Source organism: Micropterus salmoides, unplaced genomic scaffold (genome assembly GCF_014851395.1).
Source record: "Micropterus salmoides isolate LMB-PRFRI ecotype aquatic unplaced genomic scaffold, ASM1485139v1 Ms_hic_scaffold_992, whole genome shotgun sequence".
Classification (NCBI taxonomy): Eukaryota; Metazoa; Chordata; class Actinopteri; order Centrarchiformes; family Centrarchidae; genus Micropterus; species Micropterus salmoides.
The window spans coordinates 16,820-33,443 of NW_024044784.1; the positions used below are offsets into that span (position 1 = coordinate 16,820).

Genomic DNA, 16,624 nt, shown 5'->3' on the forward strand with positions numbered 1-16,624 from the left:
CGTGGCGGCTAGAATTCTACCACTGGACCACCGCCGCTTAGTGAACAAGTCAGATTTGGACTGACACGCTTTCGGGGTGAAGACACACCTGGTATTTGGCCAGTTTCAAGTCCACATACTTCAGACAGTAAAAGCCCTCAAAACGCACGCGGCCACTTTCTGGTGGAATTTTCAGCTGGCCTGAATTCTACCACTGAATTCTCTCAGTCGTCTTGACCAAATTGTGTACAGACGTTCACATTCCCCAGAGGAGACATCATACTGACTACGGTGATTCCCTGACTTTTCCCCTAGCCCCACAATGAACTGTGACTGATATTTTCTCTAGCGCCACCATGAGATTGATTTTTGTGATTTTGAGTGAAATCACTCACCGTCATGAAATTTGGCGTACACATTCACTTTCCCCTCAGGATAAACTGTAATTTCCAGTGCCTAATGAACAAGTCGGGTGTGACCGGAAAGCCGTCAAATTGTGTGCAGACGTTCATGGTCCCCAGAGGAGACGTTATACTGACTATGGTGTTTCTCTAACTTTTCCCCTAGCCCCACAATGAATCGTTACTGGTATTTTCTCTGGCGCCCCCATGAGATTGATTTTTGTGATTTTGAGTGAAATGTCTCAACAACTACTGGATGTATTGTCATGAAGTTTGGCGCACACATTCACTTTCCCTTCAGGATAAACTGTAATTTCCAATGCCTAATGAATAAGTCAGGATGAAGACACACCTGGCCAGTTTCATGTCCTCATACCTTAAAAGCCCTGAAAACATATTTTCTCAGTCACCTTGAGAGTTGTCGCTATCCATGCTGTCTCAACAAGCCTTGAGGAAATTTGGTACAGAAATTCGTTTTCCGCAGAAGATGAATCCTGCTGACTTTAGTGGTCCCTTGACTTTTCCTCTTGGCCCACGATGAGGTCAAACCAATGTCTCATTTTGGGCAAGATTGAAATTTTGGCTCAGAAAGTTACGTAACCATCTGAAACAAGTCAGAGCGGCACAGAACAAACTAAGGCGCTGCTTTCAACTTGCAGTCTCCCGTTGGGGCGTTGGTGGGAATCCCACTTCTGATAAAATCGATTTCGGCTGGACCCGCACCTTGTTCTTGTAACGATGCTTGCAGTTAAGCAAGGAATTTGTGATCGGTTGTTGATGTATCACGTTGTACAAGCTTGCCGTTAGGGTTTCCTTCACAGCTGAGTGGTTTCAGCTGGTATGCGACAAGGTTAAAACTTGCCGCTGCATTGGCCGGGAATCGAACCCGGGCCTCCCGCGCGTGGCAGGCGAGAATTTGACACTTTCTCTTTTCCAACAGGGTAAATTGCAAGTAATCCTTTTTCAACATGTCAAATGTGGACTGACTGTCTTTGTGTTTTGTTGTTCTGCTGCACTTTTTACTAAGTTCTGCTCAGCTGTTGTCAAATTGATGAAGCTGTTTTCTTTATTTGCTTCTATTTTTCTATTTGCACGTGCTTCATTTTCACCTTTAATTTCTTTCAAACTTCATTGGTTTATGCACATTTTCTTTCCATACAGAAGTGGAAGCTAAGGGGCAGTCAGATCGTTTATCTGAGGAGCAGCTGTCAGTGATGGTGAACAAAGATGAGCTGGTGAAGATAACTGATAAGTACCGACCCAGTGGGACCTGGGCCTTCTGGTACCCAGAGTCAGAGATGGATAAAACAGAGCTGGAAACAGGACAGGACCTGCGGCTGAAGACCAGAGGGAATAGTCCTTTCATATGTGAGTCTGTATTGCCATACTGTTTTTACTGCTTAGCTACTTTCATGTTTTCACCATTCAAAATTTAACAGAAAACACTGCATGCACGGCATCCCCTATGCCAAGGGCGGACTGACCACTGGGAGTAACACGCGTTTTCCTGGTGGGCCACTGAACAATTAGGCCGATAAGCAAGGTCACTGTATAAGTTAATATATCATTATACAACACAAGGTTTTTTAACAAAAAGAAAGTTTGTAGTCCCTACATCAGGGGTTGGCAAATAAGTCTGGCATCAGGCCAAATTTTTTTCAAGCCATTAGATGGCGGGACAGAACAAAGTCAAATTATTTCAAATCCTTGTATACTCACGGGCATGTATAGCTCAGTAGGTACTGTGCGGGACTCGTTAGGAAGACTGGAAGATCAATTCCAATTAACTGCCTATATTTTTACTTGATTATAAGGACACTTTTGCACATGCTCACAATAAGGCACATGCTGCAGTGTGTGTGCGCCTAGCGTTTGATCCGCATTCATAAACCTATGGGGCCCACCAGCAATGATATCTGGCCACGGGCCAGATATCATTGCTGGTGGGCCGATTCTGGCGGGCTGCCTATTGCTGACCACTGCCCTACATGATACACAGAGTGGAAGTAATTTACGCAATTAGGATAAAAAAAAGTAACTGTATTCCGTTATACTACAGGAAAAAAAAGACACAATCTGATACATTATATAAAAACAGGGATTACTGTAAAAACACAAAGGGAGGGACTTGTTATGTTATGCCCCTACCCCATTGTGCAGACTCTGTGCGGACTGGTTGTAGCTCTCAGTGGGTAAACACGACAGCCGGACCATACTGAACACAGCCTCCGAGACTGACAGAGGCCAGTTTGGCCACTGTGAGTACAGTACAGTGGTTTTCTTGCTGGGTTTGGCTCTTGGCACCTCACGGCTGAGTCAACTAATTGGACTGCTAGCTGCACGGCTAGCTACAGATGCAGACAGATAATAATAATAATAATCTTTATTTATAGAGCACTTTTCAAAAACAAGTTACAAAGTGCTTTAACAAGTGTAAAAACAATAATACCCAAAGATAATGTTCAGTGAGCAACAGTTAACGGTTTAGCAAAAAGTAAAGCTATCCATCAAGATCTTGTGTCCATCAAGAAAGGCATCGGAACCCATCAAGAAAATTATGAATTATGTGCAAGCCAACAATATGAAAGATTTGGTGCCATTTAGTGCCCCATCAAAGTGTAATTCACCTCTGTCCAACATAGCTAGACAGCAACTGTGAGAGATGGGCTGGTCATTTCACAAAAGAGATTTGTATGTATGTTATTTATTTGTACGTCTTGTGGCATTTTGTACCATCTGCTTCTGAAAAGTGCTACATAAATAAACTTTGTTACTTTTCTGCTTTCAGTCTCCTTAGCAAAAGTGGACGGTGGCACAGTGACCAAGTGTAACTTTGCTGGAGATGAAAAGGCCGGAGCATCGTGGACAGATATGATTATGGCCAACAAAGCAGATGCTGTCAGCACTCAGAAGCCCAAAGGAGAAGGAGAGGGAGCAGAGGAGGATGAATGGGTAAGGACACCTACCAAATCAAATCCAAGCATATATACAGAAGGGGGGGTTGGGGCTAGCTGGTTAGCATGCCAACTTTATCTTTGCAACCCAATATAGACATCTCACAACTGTTACTTCTTCACATTTTAAAATGTTAAAAATGTAAAATTCTGGCCATATCATACACGGTGTAACCACATTGCAACTTTAATACCTGTGAGGTAGCCTGGATTGGAAATTTACAAATAATTTTTTGTATTTGATTTGGATTTACTCATATGATGAGTGTTAGCTCAAGACAAATGAGGCATTTAAAGAAAAGTATGGTAAAAGAAGCACTTCTAAGTAATTGCAGATTATGTATTTAAGTTTGAATATTAACATAATTATATGTAGTGTCTGTATCTATTTAGGGCCCTCTTACTTAGGGGCCCAGGCAGTTGCCGACGTTGTCTAATGGTTAAGTTTGCTCCTGCTACCTAGTTATTTGGATTGCACTTTAGAACTTCCCTGCAACTCTCTGCAGGACAGGCAACACGTGCTGCTCTCATTTAAAGATAAGGCAAAAGAAAGCTTTTCATTTTCATAATTATATACGCACTGTGTAAAGGAACTTGACCTCTTTGTACACGTGATACTTGAATGGATATGGATCAAGCTAGAAGCTATCATTTGCACTACAAGGAAGTGGGCAGAATCCCTCTGTGGCTCCATCTGATGTTTAGAATATATACACAGCAGGTGATGTCTTGGACAAACTGAAACCAGACAAGTCTCACTTCTCCCACTTTGTTTCTCTCTCAGGACGATTAAGGAAACCGACTCCCCCGTCAGCCGGAACTGTTGGTCCTGTTCTTGTCTCCAAATTGAACTGCTTCAACTTGGCTCCATTCCTGTGTCTTTGACTTTAGATTGGACATTTCACTGGGGTACTGAACCTCTTACATATGTGGCCTTGGGGCCAGAAACCTTGCGTCACTTCTACAGTATGTGACTAGACTCTTTCAGCTCCACAGAGTGTATCTGGCTGTTAGCTGTGATGCGGACTGAGTCTTTGAAACTTTACCATTGTCTTGTATTCTTTGGATTAGATCCATATGTTTATATGACTGGAACTTGAGCTCTGCATTTTTCTCTTTCTTTGCTTGTTCTTTTACTCTTTCCTGTTTGTGTCCCAAGTGTAATCCAGGGTGCATATGTGTGATATTTCTGCATAACATGGGATTAATTGCAGTCCCTCTTGTTTTTCAGCACACTTCCATACTGTAACTTAAGTCCTGTTTAGAGAGACAGACTGTATTTTAAAGTGTAGTTTTGAGTTTATTTCTGTGTAACAACTGAAGTATTTGGAAATGCTCCGCTTGCACTTGTAATATTTATCACAGGGGATTATTCTTTCTTGGCTAGTATGCCATCTAAATGATTTTATGTGTAGTGGAAGACTCATATTAAACCTTACAGACAACAGTCACCTTTGTACTGTAAAATCATTCAGAAAGATCTTTTTATATATAGCATTCCAAAGTTAAATAAGACCTGTATTATTTTGACCAGGTAAAACCAAAATGATACATGCTGGATTAAAGGACTTAACACAGGATTAACACAATGCCAAAGTTTTATTATTAAATATTTCAGCAACATACAAGAATAATTTGGTTCCTTGAGTACAACACATATGGGCATTACAACAAACAGAGCAGGTTCTGTCCTTTGGCTCTGACATGTGCAAATGTTGAGCTGGTATGGAAATTGGTAGCATCAATATGCTGGTAAATTTTAGCTGTTGCAATTCATTTTTTCCTTTGCTAGGAGCTTTATATCACCAATTAAAGTTTCAGTCCACTTTCCACTATAAAAACATTGCACAACGTTTTTATCATAAAATTATTTTAATAATGGGCAACAAGAACAAGATTTCTAAATGTAAATATGTTATAATCTTTTTCAAACATACAACTATCTTTAAAGTTGGACTATGCTGCATAAGTATCTTGTTACTTTGACTGTTCGCATTGAATATACTGTATAAATATTGCACGAGTCTATACAAAACACTGCATTTTCACTTTGGTCTTAGGTGCACATCTCTCTCATGAACTCAGTACAGTAGAATCAGTTCTCTACTCTGTATCAGTCTTATGTGCTGCACAGTCACGGTTCAGCTTGGTAAATTGTTTGGTAGGAAATTGAATCTCTCATTTTACGATCATTTCTCTAGTCCATTTTCCTGACAAAGCGAGATTCCCTCTTGATTGGTTCTTGTTTTTGAAGTGGATTTGGTGGAGAAAGTCTTACAAGGACTCAGCTGCAGAATCAAAAACTGCTAGCACCGCTGATCTGTGAGGCTCTGAAACATGGACGCTTTTTTTCCACTCTACAAAGCTGTTTCTGTTTCGAACCACTCTAGTATAATATCTTTGTTCTTGTTGACCCACTGGATGTTGACTTGGGTTTGCTCTTTGGCCTGCTGCACCGCCCTGGTAGCAGGACCCAGATCATAGTCCGTCTCAAAACGATCCAGCTGTTCACACACACAGATGATATAATGATGTTAGAGCATTTCTTTGTAAGTGCTTTGCATTCACCAAAGAAAAGAAATGGAGGCCTGATCTCACAGTTATGAGGAACTATGAGTCTTATAGTTCTGTCATAATTATAAGATAGGAACTCATTGATAAGGTCTCCCACTTGTTTCTTTAGTGAATGCACATTGCAGCTAAGCAACAGTAGCATACTAAAACACAAGGCTGGGCATTAATTTATATTTTTCCTGTCACTGAGTGGGAAATATCCCGATCAGGGAGCATTTCATAATACATTATTTCGTGGTGCTGCAGGTTACAAAAACTTCAATGTCCTCTACATGGACCATCAACTAGTGAGATGACATGCTGGGAAATGTAGCTTTAGCCTCAGTCATTAAGTGTGATATCATGTAGCCATGACCAGGGGAAAGGTCTGAAAACAGCTGCAAATGTTAAAAAGTCAGCCACAGCTGACTGTAGCTCAATTAGCTAGCTAGCTACAGCTGATAAAACCAGACACATCTGAAAAAATGACAAAACTGCGTTTGTCTGCTCCTGTCAGAAATCAAAGACCCATTTAAAAAACAAATAGAATTTCGAGTGGTAATTGACCACGACTGTGTCCGAAATTACCCAGCTTAGCTTACCATTTTGTAGTTAGTTAGTTAGTAGTTTGAGTTATTATACCCTATATAGTCCACTCAATGTACCCCAGAATGCATTTGGAAAAGTAGTGAACAACCGATGGTCACTAACCAAGCCATATACCATCATACATTGCGCTGATAGAAAAAACTGATTGTCCGAAGGCAATGACGCAATTAACGGTGCCGAAATAACGATCAGGATAGTGTCTGAAAGTCTTGTTTTAATAACGCGAGTGAGCTCACTATATAGTCCTCTACATACAACTCCATACATAGAGGGTAGGGAGTAGTGAATGAGTGGGGATTTTGGACACAGCCCACATGTTATGTACCATGTGAGAATGGAAAGCTTGCTAGCATAACAACAGTAATTAAGGGCTTACAGCCACCCATAACCCCCAAAATTAAACTTTTGAGGGGGTCTCAAAAACTTTTCTAATTACTTTCTTCTATACTGAAAAAGTTTATTTTTACTGAATTATTCAATGTAAACTTTAATTCTTATAAACACAGTATATTACAATCATACACAGCAAAGTAAATCCTGCAGGTTGTATTTCAGAAGTACAAGCAAATTGCTTTGTGAACCAGATGCACATGAAAGACTAAAATAAATTGATCCTACTCTTAAGTACTGCCTGTGTAGCCGAAGCCTGATTACTCTGATTTATCTACTTCCTCTGTGCCATAGAGCTACATTGTTATCCAAAAACTATTAAAAACACATCAGTGAGTCACACTGTTGAACTGAGTAACATGTTCCTTCATTACCATAAACACACACTGTTGTTGATTTTGACTCAATCCAACACTGCTGCTGTAACAACTCACCAGTGCAGAAATTTGTATCAATCCACAGCTGAATATAGTCCAACAAAAATGTACTCTTTACTACTATTTGAGTAACATTTGCTAAAAACAATAGAGCTCTATGACACAGAATAATAAGGAAAATGCGGCTTTGGATACACACACAATACTTAGTAGGATACATTCATAGATGGATTTCATCTTTTCATGGAATTTGTTGACAGAAACAAAAAATATAGAATTTAACCAGCCTTGTCATTTAAACTATAAATAAGAAATGGCCTAGCGAGAGAAATTTGGGGGTTTGGCTCAGAGGTAAAACTAACACGCTGTCATCCATAGAACTCACAATGACAAGAAAGACTTCTGATATGATATCAGGGTGGATCAAGATACTTAATGTAATATAAATCAGTTATTGGTGTGTGACTGGAAAGACAGGAGTTTCCACTTGACATCTTTGCACGCTGGTATTATCATTATGACCTAATGAAACATCAGTTAATTACCTCATCCAATTCAAATTGTGTCGAGAACCTGCTTGTCGTTCCCTCGATCAGCATCGCTCCATCCCTGGCAGAAGAAAAATACAGACAGGTTGAACAAAATAACTGAAACAGTTTTTTAGTGTAACACAGTAAAATTCAACAGCACTACATACTGAAGCCTCTAAAATGACCTTTCTGAAATACAACAAAAACTAAATATTGTAACCTTCATCTTTGCAGGACTGTTCATTAAACTGCCTTAGTTTTAGCTTGGTGGACCTAATAAACTGCATACTGTAAACAAGTATGAATTTGATTACATTCTGAAAGACAACAGGTTTACTTACTAAAATATCCTTTTTAATACCCGCTATCTACTTGATTTAGATCTCAGGTGTGACTGTGTACTCATGAAATGAAACCCTGTCTGTTATGTATATTTAAACTTTGATAAGATCAATTTAGCTTCCTGGTAACGGCACAAACAGTGGGGATTTTATGAAGGAGAGCTAATGATAAGCACTCACTAAATAAGAAGACCTTTGTACTTGATGACACAGTGCAAGATTTTTATAAGCCACTGTTTATCATATTCTTTTATGGTAGTGCTCGTTTATTCAAGTGACTGGACCTCAGTTCGCTTCAGTGTCAAGAGGCCTCTGTAAACAGGTTCAGATTTCATTGGCGAGGCAGCAAATAGCAGTATGTTCATAAAAAAATCACGAAAAAAACAAAACGTTTGTGTTCTCAGTTGGCAGATCATGGCTTCAAATCAGGACATCAGACAGAGCTGTTGAACCAAGAAAAACATGAGCAAGCCGATACAGTGTTCAGAGTTAGATGGATGGATTCACTGTGGGGCTGATAATGGCCTTTAACTTTACAACAGATACTGTGAGGTGGTGGACGTTCTTCAATGACTATACCAACATAAAAACACTATCATGTCACATCACTATATTTTTACTGCTCTATGAACCCATGTTTGTCAGCATATTTGCAAAGATTATTGCATGTTATTTATCATGTAGCTATGTAATCAATACTACTAAGCAACCCTAAGCCAAGCCTAAGCTAGACTAAAAGTGTCCTGATTTATCTCTGGACTAGACACACAGAGATTTAAAGCAGCATTATTTATTTTATTTTTTTCCACCTGGGACCAGTGGGGTAAGCTGAAAAGACACATTGGGACAAATGATCACCATATGAATTTGTCAAGGGAAACAAGGGCTCATTTTCACATCAGTAGAAATCATGACTTTTGCTTCTGGGCAATTGACAAATGCAAAGCTAATATTCACTCTATTTTTCTAAATCTCTGTTTTGACCACCACCTCTGACCTGCTAGATGTCTGAGTTTCTTTTTCAGCTAGGTACTGACTTTGTCTCTCTGTTTTTGGTGCTGGGCTGTTAGTGTACAGTGGGATTCTTCCTGTTGTGGCTGGAAATGTAGTTGGTGGTAGACTAAACCAAACAGAAAAACACTAAAGAATGAGCTTTAAGAAGCTAAAGGGCTCTGTAGAGCTGAGGGGAACTGCACAGTCATATAGTAATTCTCTTTAGGTTTGTCACTAACACACTGCTAAAGGATCTATTGATATAAAAACATAGATGGTCCAACTTTAAGATTTATTATTCTCACCTCACCTTGGCTTCAGTGGCAAGCACACATATTTCCCAAAATGGCCAAGTTTATTTAAAGCTGCTAAAAGCAATATTTTTTTAGATTTACAATGAAACAGAATATTATCACAACTCTGAAGTTCCCCTCATCTCTACAGAGCATTGTTTTAGCTCATTGTTTGGAATTTACAGACCACAAACTGTGTCCAAAGTACACTACCTACCCAGCACCAAGGGAAAAAGAAGATTGGTGGAAGAGTTGTGCACCCTAAAAAGAATTACATTTCTGTTTAAGCACAGAGTTCTCAAAATCTAACTGCTGTGTAAGGTTGGCTTCTCCACCCTGACAAACATATGTTCTGGGGTAAACCATGAATACTTCTAATTTCCTTATAAATCTGTGATGAATTAAACTGGCAAAATTTAGCACTGATGCAAAATACTGCCCATTATCAACCTCAAACCAGCATAGCATCATGTCTTCCTTTTCAAGTCTATATTGGTCAAACCCAACTACACAATCTCAGATACTTTTTCATGACTCAGAAAATGGATGTTTATGAGAGGCAGTAGATAGAGTCCAAATAACAACCCACCCTAAACTGACATATTCCCAGTGTGCTCTGATAAAGTTCCAGGCCAGTGCCTGCCCCACCACGTTCTGGGCTATGTAGTTAATGGTGGAAGCAACATCCATGAGGCGTATCTTCTCAGCGTTCAGAGTGTATTCCAGGTATCTGAAAGATAAAGAAGGCACTGACTAGCGCTTCACTTAATATAAACTACTTGTTTGGGACGCACCTTATCACAGGTGTGTCTGTAATTAAGGAAGAGTCATTATGTACACAGTAAAAATAACACAAAAATAATTCATCAGGACTTGATGTTTAATCCTGGTTTGATCCTAGATCTGTTCGCTGGCTTTACCTGTTGAGCAGCCAGATCTTTCTGGTGCAAGACAGAGCTTTCCGGAGCTGGTTTCTCTCTGAGGTGTCGCTGGAGCTCTGAAACTTATTCCAGGCAAACTCCCACTCTGTCTTCCCGCCAGCAGCCACAGCTTGGCAGTAGATTACAGAACGCAGGTTGGGGTGAATGCTGAATCACACACACACATATACACAAAGTTATTTTCCATACATCAAGACTGTCTCCTTTTCAAGTTCTCTTGGTTGTTCTGGATGGTTGAAATTACATTTTCCTGCCTATCAGCACATTTGACACACTTAACATTTTCATTCGCATACAAATGCAAGTGTGAATGCATTAACACAGTTTCATGCAGTCCATGCATGTGTAGAGGTAATGAGCATATAACAGTATACACATTTATTGAAGAGTCAATGTCCCTCTATTTTAAAGTTGCCCCTGAAAATTTTACTGATTCCGAAAGGTAAGTAAAAGTAACTGTAACTGGAGGTTTGTTTTGGCAAACACATCCTCAAAGAGCAGGAACAGGATCATGTTCGCCATGGCCTTCCCTGTGTGTGATTTAGGATTAGAGCGCATCTTAGCATTAAAATCATAACAGGAGCAACTTTAAAGACAAGAACCACATTGCAGAGTGGAAACAACAGCCTCACACACAATCACATGTGATAAAAAGTGATTAAATGACACCTACCCTTACTAAATCCTGGAGAGTAACACCACAGAATACATTGAAAGCTATTACAGCGAGACCATTTTGTGGGAGAAACCAATAAGATCATGTGCCATGTTTGAGATAATTCAAATTCCAAATGATATATACTTATCCAGTAGTGTCCATACTTGTTGGTGTTGTTACTGTTCATCCAGGTGGCATACATCTTTGTAGCCATCTCTATGCATTCTGGGAGTCCATTGGAGCACGCCACTTCTATGGCGGTGATCTGGTTGTGTCTTGGAATTAAGCACAATTTCATGGTATATAATAAGTTTACAGGTATTAAATGACATTAAATATAATGTTATGCATTCTGAAGAAGACTGAGAGATGCCATTGAAAGCGTTGAAAAAGCTAGCAAGGGCAACCTGAGTTAAGATTATTTTCTCTGACAAACTCTAACAAGTTGTGAAACCTGAACTCAACTATATGAGTCTTCAGAAGTTAAACTTGTATTAATTCATTGTGTTGCCTATTTGAGACTTTTGTCAGACATGTATGAGTTGATTGAACTTGGGTATATAAGTTATCAGTTGAATAAAAAGAGTGGGAATGGGAGCAAGAGAAAAAATTTGGGGGGGGGGGTTGTCGCTATAAGCGACACCTTTCATTTTAGTTATTTGATTCATTGTTAATTTTAATTAATGGTATTTCACAGTATTGACAGTGTTGTTAAATGTGAATTTGATTAATTCATTAATTTGCGATATTAGCAGTCCGCACTACACCTCTGTCACTAGCATATCTGTAACTGATGTGAAGAATGCAAACACACATATCTGCTCTGCATTGGCACTCGTGGACTGGACAGTGAGTGTAAACAGCAAATGTGAGAATCTGTTGCGCATTAAATTATATTATCCCCAATGGATCAGTAAAATTCATCTTTCCTTACTGTAAGGAGTGGTCATTTGGGACTTCTGAATTATCTGTGTAGTTCCTGAAGAAGTTGTAGAGGCCCTTAACCTGTTCCCGGAGGTACATCTGCAGGAAGAATCAGCTTTACAGTGGAATTTCAGGAACACACGCAGCAATATTACATTTTTACTGCACATTGATACCAGCAGGAAATCAAATTTAGTCTGTTAAATCCACCTTCTCCATCCAACACAGGTCAGTTTAGTTAGTAATGTAATAAAGCAAGATACATATTTCACTTTGAATGTCACAAGATAAGAAGGAACAACACATGCCTGCATGGGTCCATACACCTCGGAGCGGTCAAACATGAGGACAAAGTAGTCAAGGTTCCTGACTGCTGATTCCCAGGGAAGGTACGCTGTCTCATTCCGAAGGAAGCGGGTTGAATTCAGAGCTAGAGTCACGTTGACAAGTTTGGCCCTGAGGAATACAGATATTGGATTTGGTAAGATGAGCGTGACCTTGTTTCAGTCATGTTTTTTTCAGGTATGACACATTACGATTACAGAATCACAACACACTTAACAGACAGAAAATTGATTTGTAGCAGTCTGAATGTACTGAATCCAAGTTATCACCTCGCCAAGTTAAAAGCATCATCAATGAGCTGCCCTCTGTTCATCAGTGGGATTCGCTGAAAAACAAGCGCAAGATGAGGGACAGTTAACATTTCAGTTTACGAAGATTCCAAGCATGAAGACTAATTTACCAACAGCAAAGCATTAGAGCAGGAAATGATGACTTGAGTGCCATAGGGGAAAATGCAAAATAAGACATTGAACCAAATCAATTTCTATTTATTACATTGAACGTATAAGTTTTTAAAATCAGATATTAACCCAACAATGTGAGTTTATGATTTGTTTCTGCATTAGTAATTTCTAAAAGACCTGTTTCAAGGTGCCATGTAATTCCATGGTCAAGTGTCTTTTAGTTGTGTTAACACAGTGGCTCAAGGGATGGCTAAGACTGTCAGGCAGTTGGCCCGCCACTTTAGGGAAACCATCTTTTTAAAAGGGGCCGGGCTAGTTCTGTCGGTGAATTTGGTTCTTTTTTTGTCTAATGGATGTCTATGACAGCACATAGAATTGTTTGTGGTAATTAGCACTTGGAAAGAGTCAAGTTCAAGAAATCAGGTACACATTTTGGAGTCAACATAATTCCTGTAGTTCATAATCAGGGCAAAGGCTCTAAGTAGTCTGGTTTCTTTTAGCCACACAATTCAGCTGCCATTGTGAGTTTTGGTGATGATACAAGATGGTGCAAGATTTATATTAAATATTTTTCTCCCTCTGTTGTGAGTACACAGAGCAGAATGATCACTACAGTGTTTTTTTTGGCTCCAACTGGCCGCACTCAATCCAGGTTTACTGTCTAAACTAGAACAGCCTACCTTGCTAGAAACACTACAAACCAAAAGTGTGTCCACTGTCTAGTTGTTAATAGTAACATAAGACTAAATTAACAACCAAGGAAGTGTGTTAACAACAGACAAGACAAGAGAACAAATTAACAATATGTAGAGGTTGGTTTTAGCTCTTCTCTGTGATTTGCTAACTCATTATTTGGCTCAGTACTCACTTTTGGATTTGTCTCTAGCTGATTCAGGAGGCGTTGCCAGTTCTCTGGGTTGTAATTGACTCTGTAGTATCCAGTACAGTTGACATTTGCCAGGATCCACTCTCCACTCTTAGAAATGAATTTTTCTTTCTTTTCTGTTCAAAGGACAAATATTGGTCAAATGCCAATAGGCCTAGTATAAAGTAGGCATAGTATAAAGACAAATAAAAACCATAACTAAGAAAAGGTTATCTTGTGTATCTGGTCATCTGGTCCAAAAATTCCAAAGCTCTGTGTTGTATTTTCTGTTACCTATTTCGCTGCTTGTCAACCATTCAGAAGACGGTTCAGATGTATCTGACATGACTGTGATTGGGATGTGCCACCAAAGACTAAACAGGCAGAAAAAATAGACAAAGAACAGTGTATAATAAGCACATGTTAAGAGATGGTTAGGATGCTCAGGATCTAGGAAATGGTTATTCAGCATCTATACAGCGAGGGAGGAAGAGTCAAAATAACAATCTAACAATCAAGAAGCCTTTTTAGTAAAAAGTGACAAAGGCACGGTAATCTGTAAATGGAGTGTGAAATCTAGTCTCCTTTATAAAAACAGATGTCTGCAATATCATCATGCCAGAGTCCAGAGCTATTATGGTATGGATATGACCGAAGCAACTTAAACAGGTTTAATTATTGTGCAACTCCCTATGACATGTGTTATGGAGCACATAGTTACAAAACATTGTTTCAAAACACTCCACATGGCCAAAGGTATAATTTACAGTAATCGTCTGCAGTGTTTTCATGCAGGCCTGGCAGTGAAATACTTGGTTAACAAGGTGACAGTGATGCAGTAACTTACTGTATTTTGCCAACTGAAACAGACACAAGAAATGGACTCTTTAATTATTTGATGACAACTATTCTCAAAGGGAGGTAGACACTGTAAAGTGGTTGAAGGACAGATTTTATGATCCAACTTTGGCCTTTGGATAGAAGGCAAAGGATCTTCTCTAATCTAGCCCGAATGGGTTGCAGTCACACCCAAGATGTAAAATGTCCGATGGAGGAAGTCATTATTCCGGAACCAGTTTTTGAGCAGAATTTCTTCCCATAATACATTTGCTCACAATTTCTACCAAGGGTTTGCATTGTTCAGTATTACAAGTGACAACCCCATCTAAACTGTTGACAAACAGAATGGGAACTTTGACACAATCCTTCACACTGGTGTCTCATGTTGACCAAAAACTATTGTTCTGTTTAATCTAAAATGGGAAAATATTACAAACATTATTATATTGGCCACTTGGCATATTATTGTAATATTATGAACTTATAAAGTTGTTATGGATAATTAGCAATCAGTTGCCTATTTATATGTTCATTGTGTGTGAATCTATTCATTAGCATTCTGAGTCATGTTTCTGTCCACCTGATACGTACATGCAAAGCTAAATTCTCCACTACATAAACAAGCTAGTCACTAACTTTGTCCACCTGCTGTTTAGTGCTGGACAGGTAGTGTACGGGGGTTTTATTTAGAGTTTCTACACTGAAAGCAGTCGCCTGCTGCCTTTAGAAACATCGCGGATGAGAGCGGTGAGACTGAACCAAAAACATTGCGTGCTGGGAAACCAAAACCATGAGCTGAAAGACACACAAGAGCTCTGTAAAGCTGAGGGAACTGCAGAGTTGGGTAATAATTTTCTGTGGGTTCATGAATGTGAACAACACCTTTCACATTACATATAGTCATTTGATCCATTGTTCATTTAAAAATATCGATTTTACATAATGGGAAAGTGTAGGACCCAGTAGAACTCCACATTTAACCTTCCTACATTCCGATCTACTAACAGCTATCTGTAAAAATCTATTTAACCATTTATAACCTATCCCACTAATATCAAATGTATGTAATTTGGAGTATGCATGTGTAATATGTCATGATGAACTATATTGCTTTTAAAAATCGATAAATACACCAATCATATAGTTCTTTCTTTCCTTTGCTGTTGTGATTTCTTCCATCGTTTCCTTTCATGCTAAAGATGTAAATCTATGTGTTCTAAATATGTACTTATTCTTACTCAATAAGATTAATAAATTAGCATTTTCATAAATGTAAAGACACTGGTCTATTGTATAATTCTGTTATTAGGAAAATCAGTGTGAATGAGAAATCTCTAGAATCTGAGACATGTTGACTCATATCATTAACATTATTGCCCTCAGCTTTAAAAACTGTGTAGCACATACATAGATTCGGATGAGTCATTGAAAAGGAACTGCTTCTGATAGATTTCTCCATTGGTTGTGTTGATAGTGATGACAGGATAGCCAATTTGGTTGACCCAGGTACCCATCAGTTCAGCAACGTTGGTGTGACCACTATCGTCATTTACAGCCTGCAAACATGGCACAAGTCAGTTAATATTTTATGATATACATACCATAATCTGATCAATAATTATTCAGACTATGACATGTATTGTTTTATTAAACAAGACATGCGGCAAAAATATGACGTAAAATAAACTGACAAAATCTAAGATTATCTAAGTTTACCTTTTGTATGTATTCCCAGAGGTCATTCTGGTCAGTGTTTTTATACTTAAAGTCAGACAGATACATCTAAACACAACAACAGAGAGAGAGAGGTTATAGTTAACACAGGTTCATCCTGCTTCAAAATAATTATTCAGGTGGAAATTTTGCATCCAAAATTTACATTGAAAGCTGGACAAAAATTTCCAATCACAGCTGCCAGCAGCAAATCCAAAGACGATGTGATGATGAAATAAATGTTTAGGCCCAGTTTTCCATAAGTCTCTGGCTAACGTCTGTATTACTCAGTCCTGCACCTGACTGCTCCCTTGGAGTTTGTAGCGAAGATCTGGACAGTTCAAATAAAAGAGAATGCCAGACTTTTGTGCTGCTTTTGGATGTTCTAATGAACATTTTATGGCACTAACAGGACGTAACTAATGTGCCTGAATTGTAGGTACAAAGTAACTTACCTTACTGTACCACTGCAACGCTGCACTACCCTGCTAATACAATATAAATATATATTATT

The 16,624-nt window shown here is 38.9% G+C and overlaps 2 protein-coding genes across 2 annotated transcripts; one reads left to right on the top strand and one right to left on the bottom strand.

Moving 5' to 3' along the window:
* The first annotated feature begins 1,384 nt into the window (after positions 1–1,384).
* LOC119896393 (arpin-like) lies at positions 1,385–4,914 on the top strand. Its single transcript, XM_038709828.1, has 3 exons — positions 1,385–1,748; positions 3,169–3,332; positions 4,119–4,914. The coding sequence occupies exons 1-3, from the start codon at positions 1,595–1,597 to the stop codon at positions 4,125–4,127; spliced, it is 327 nt and encodes a 108-aa protein (XP_038565756.1). The 5' UTR covers positions 1,385–1,594; the 3' UTR covers positions 4,128–4,914.
* Positions 4,912–16,212, bottom strand: LOC119896392 (aminopeptidase N-like). Its single transcript, XM_038709827.1, has 12 exons — positions 16,114–16,212; positions 15,805–15,953; positions 13,852–13,931; positions 13,561–13,694; positions 12,558–12,613; positions 12,252–12,399; positions 11,954–12,042; positions 11,184–11,294; positions 10,341–10,508; positions 10,010–10,150; positions 7,809–7,872; positions 4,912–5,838 (listed from the first exon to the last, which is right to left on the bottom strand). Exons 1-12 carry the CDS (start codon positions 16,177–16,179, stop codon positions 5,692–5,694), a joined length of 1,353 nt encoding a protein of 450 aa, XP_038565755.1. The 5' UTR covers positions 16,180–16,212; the 3' UTR covers positions 4,912–5,691.
* Positions 16,213–16,624: the final 412 nt, after the last annotated feature.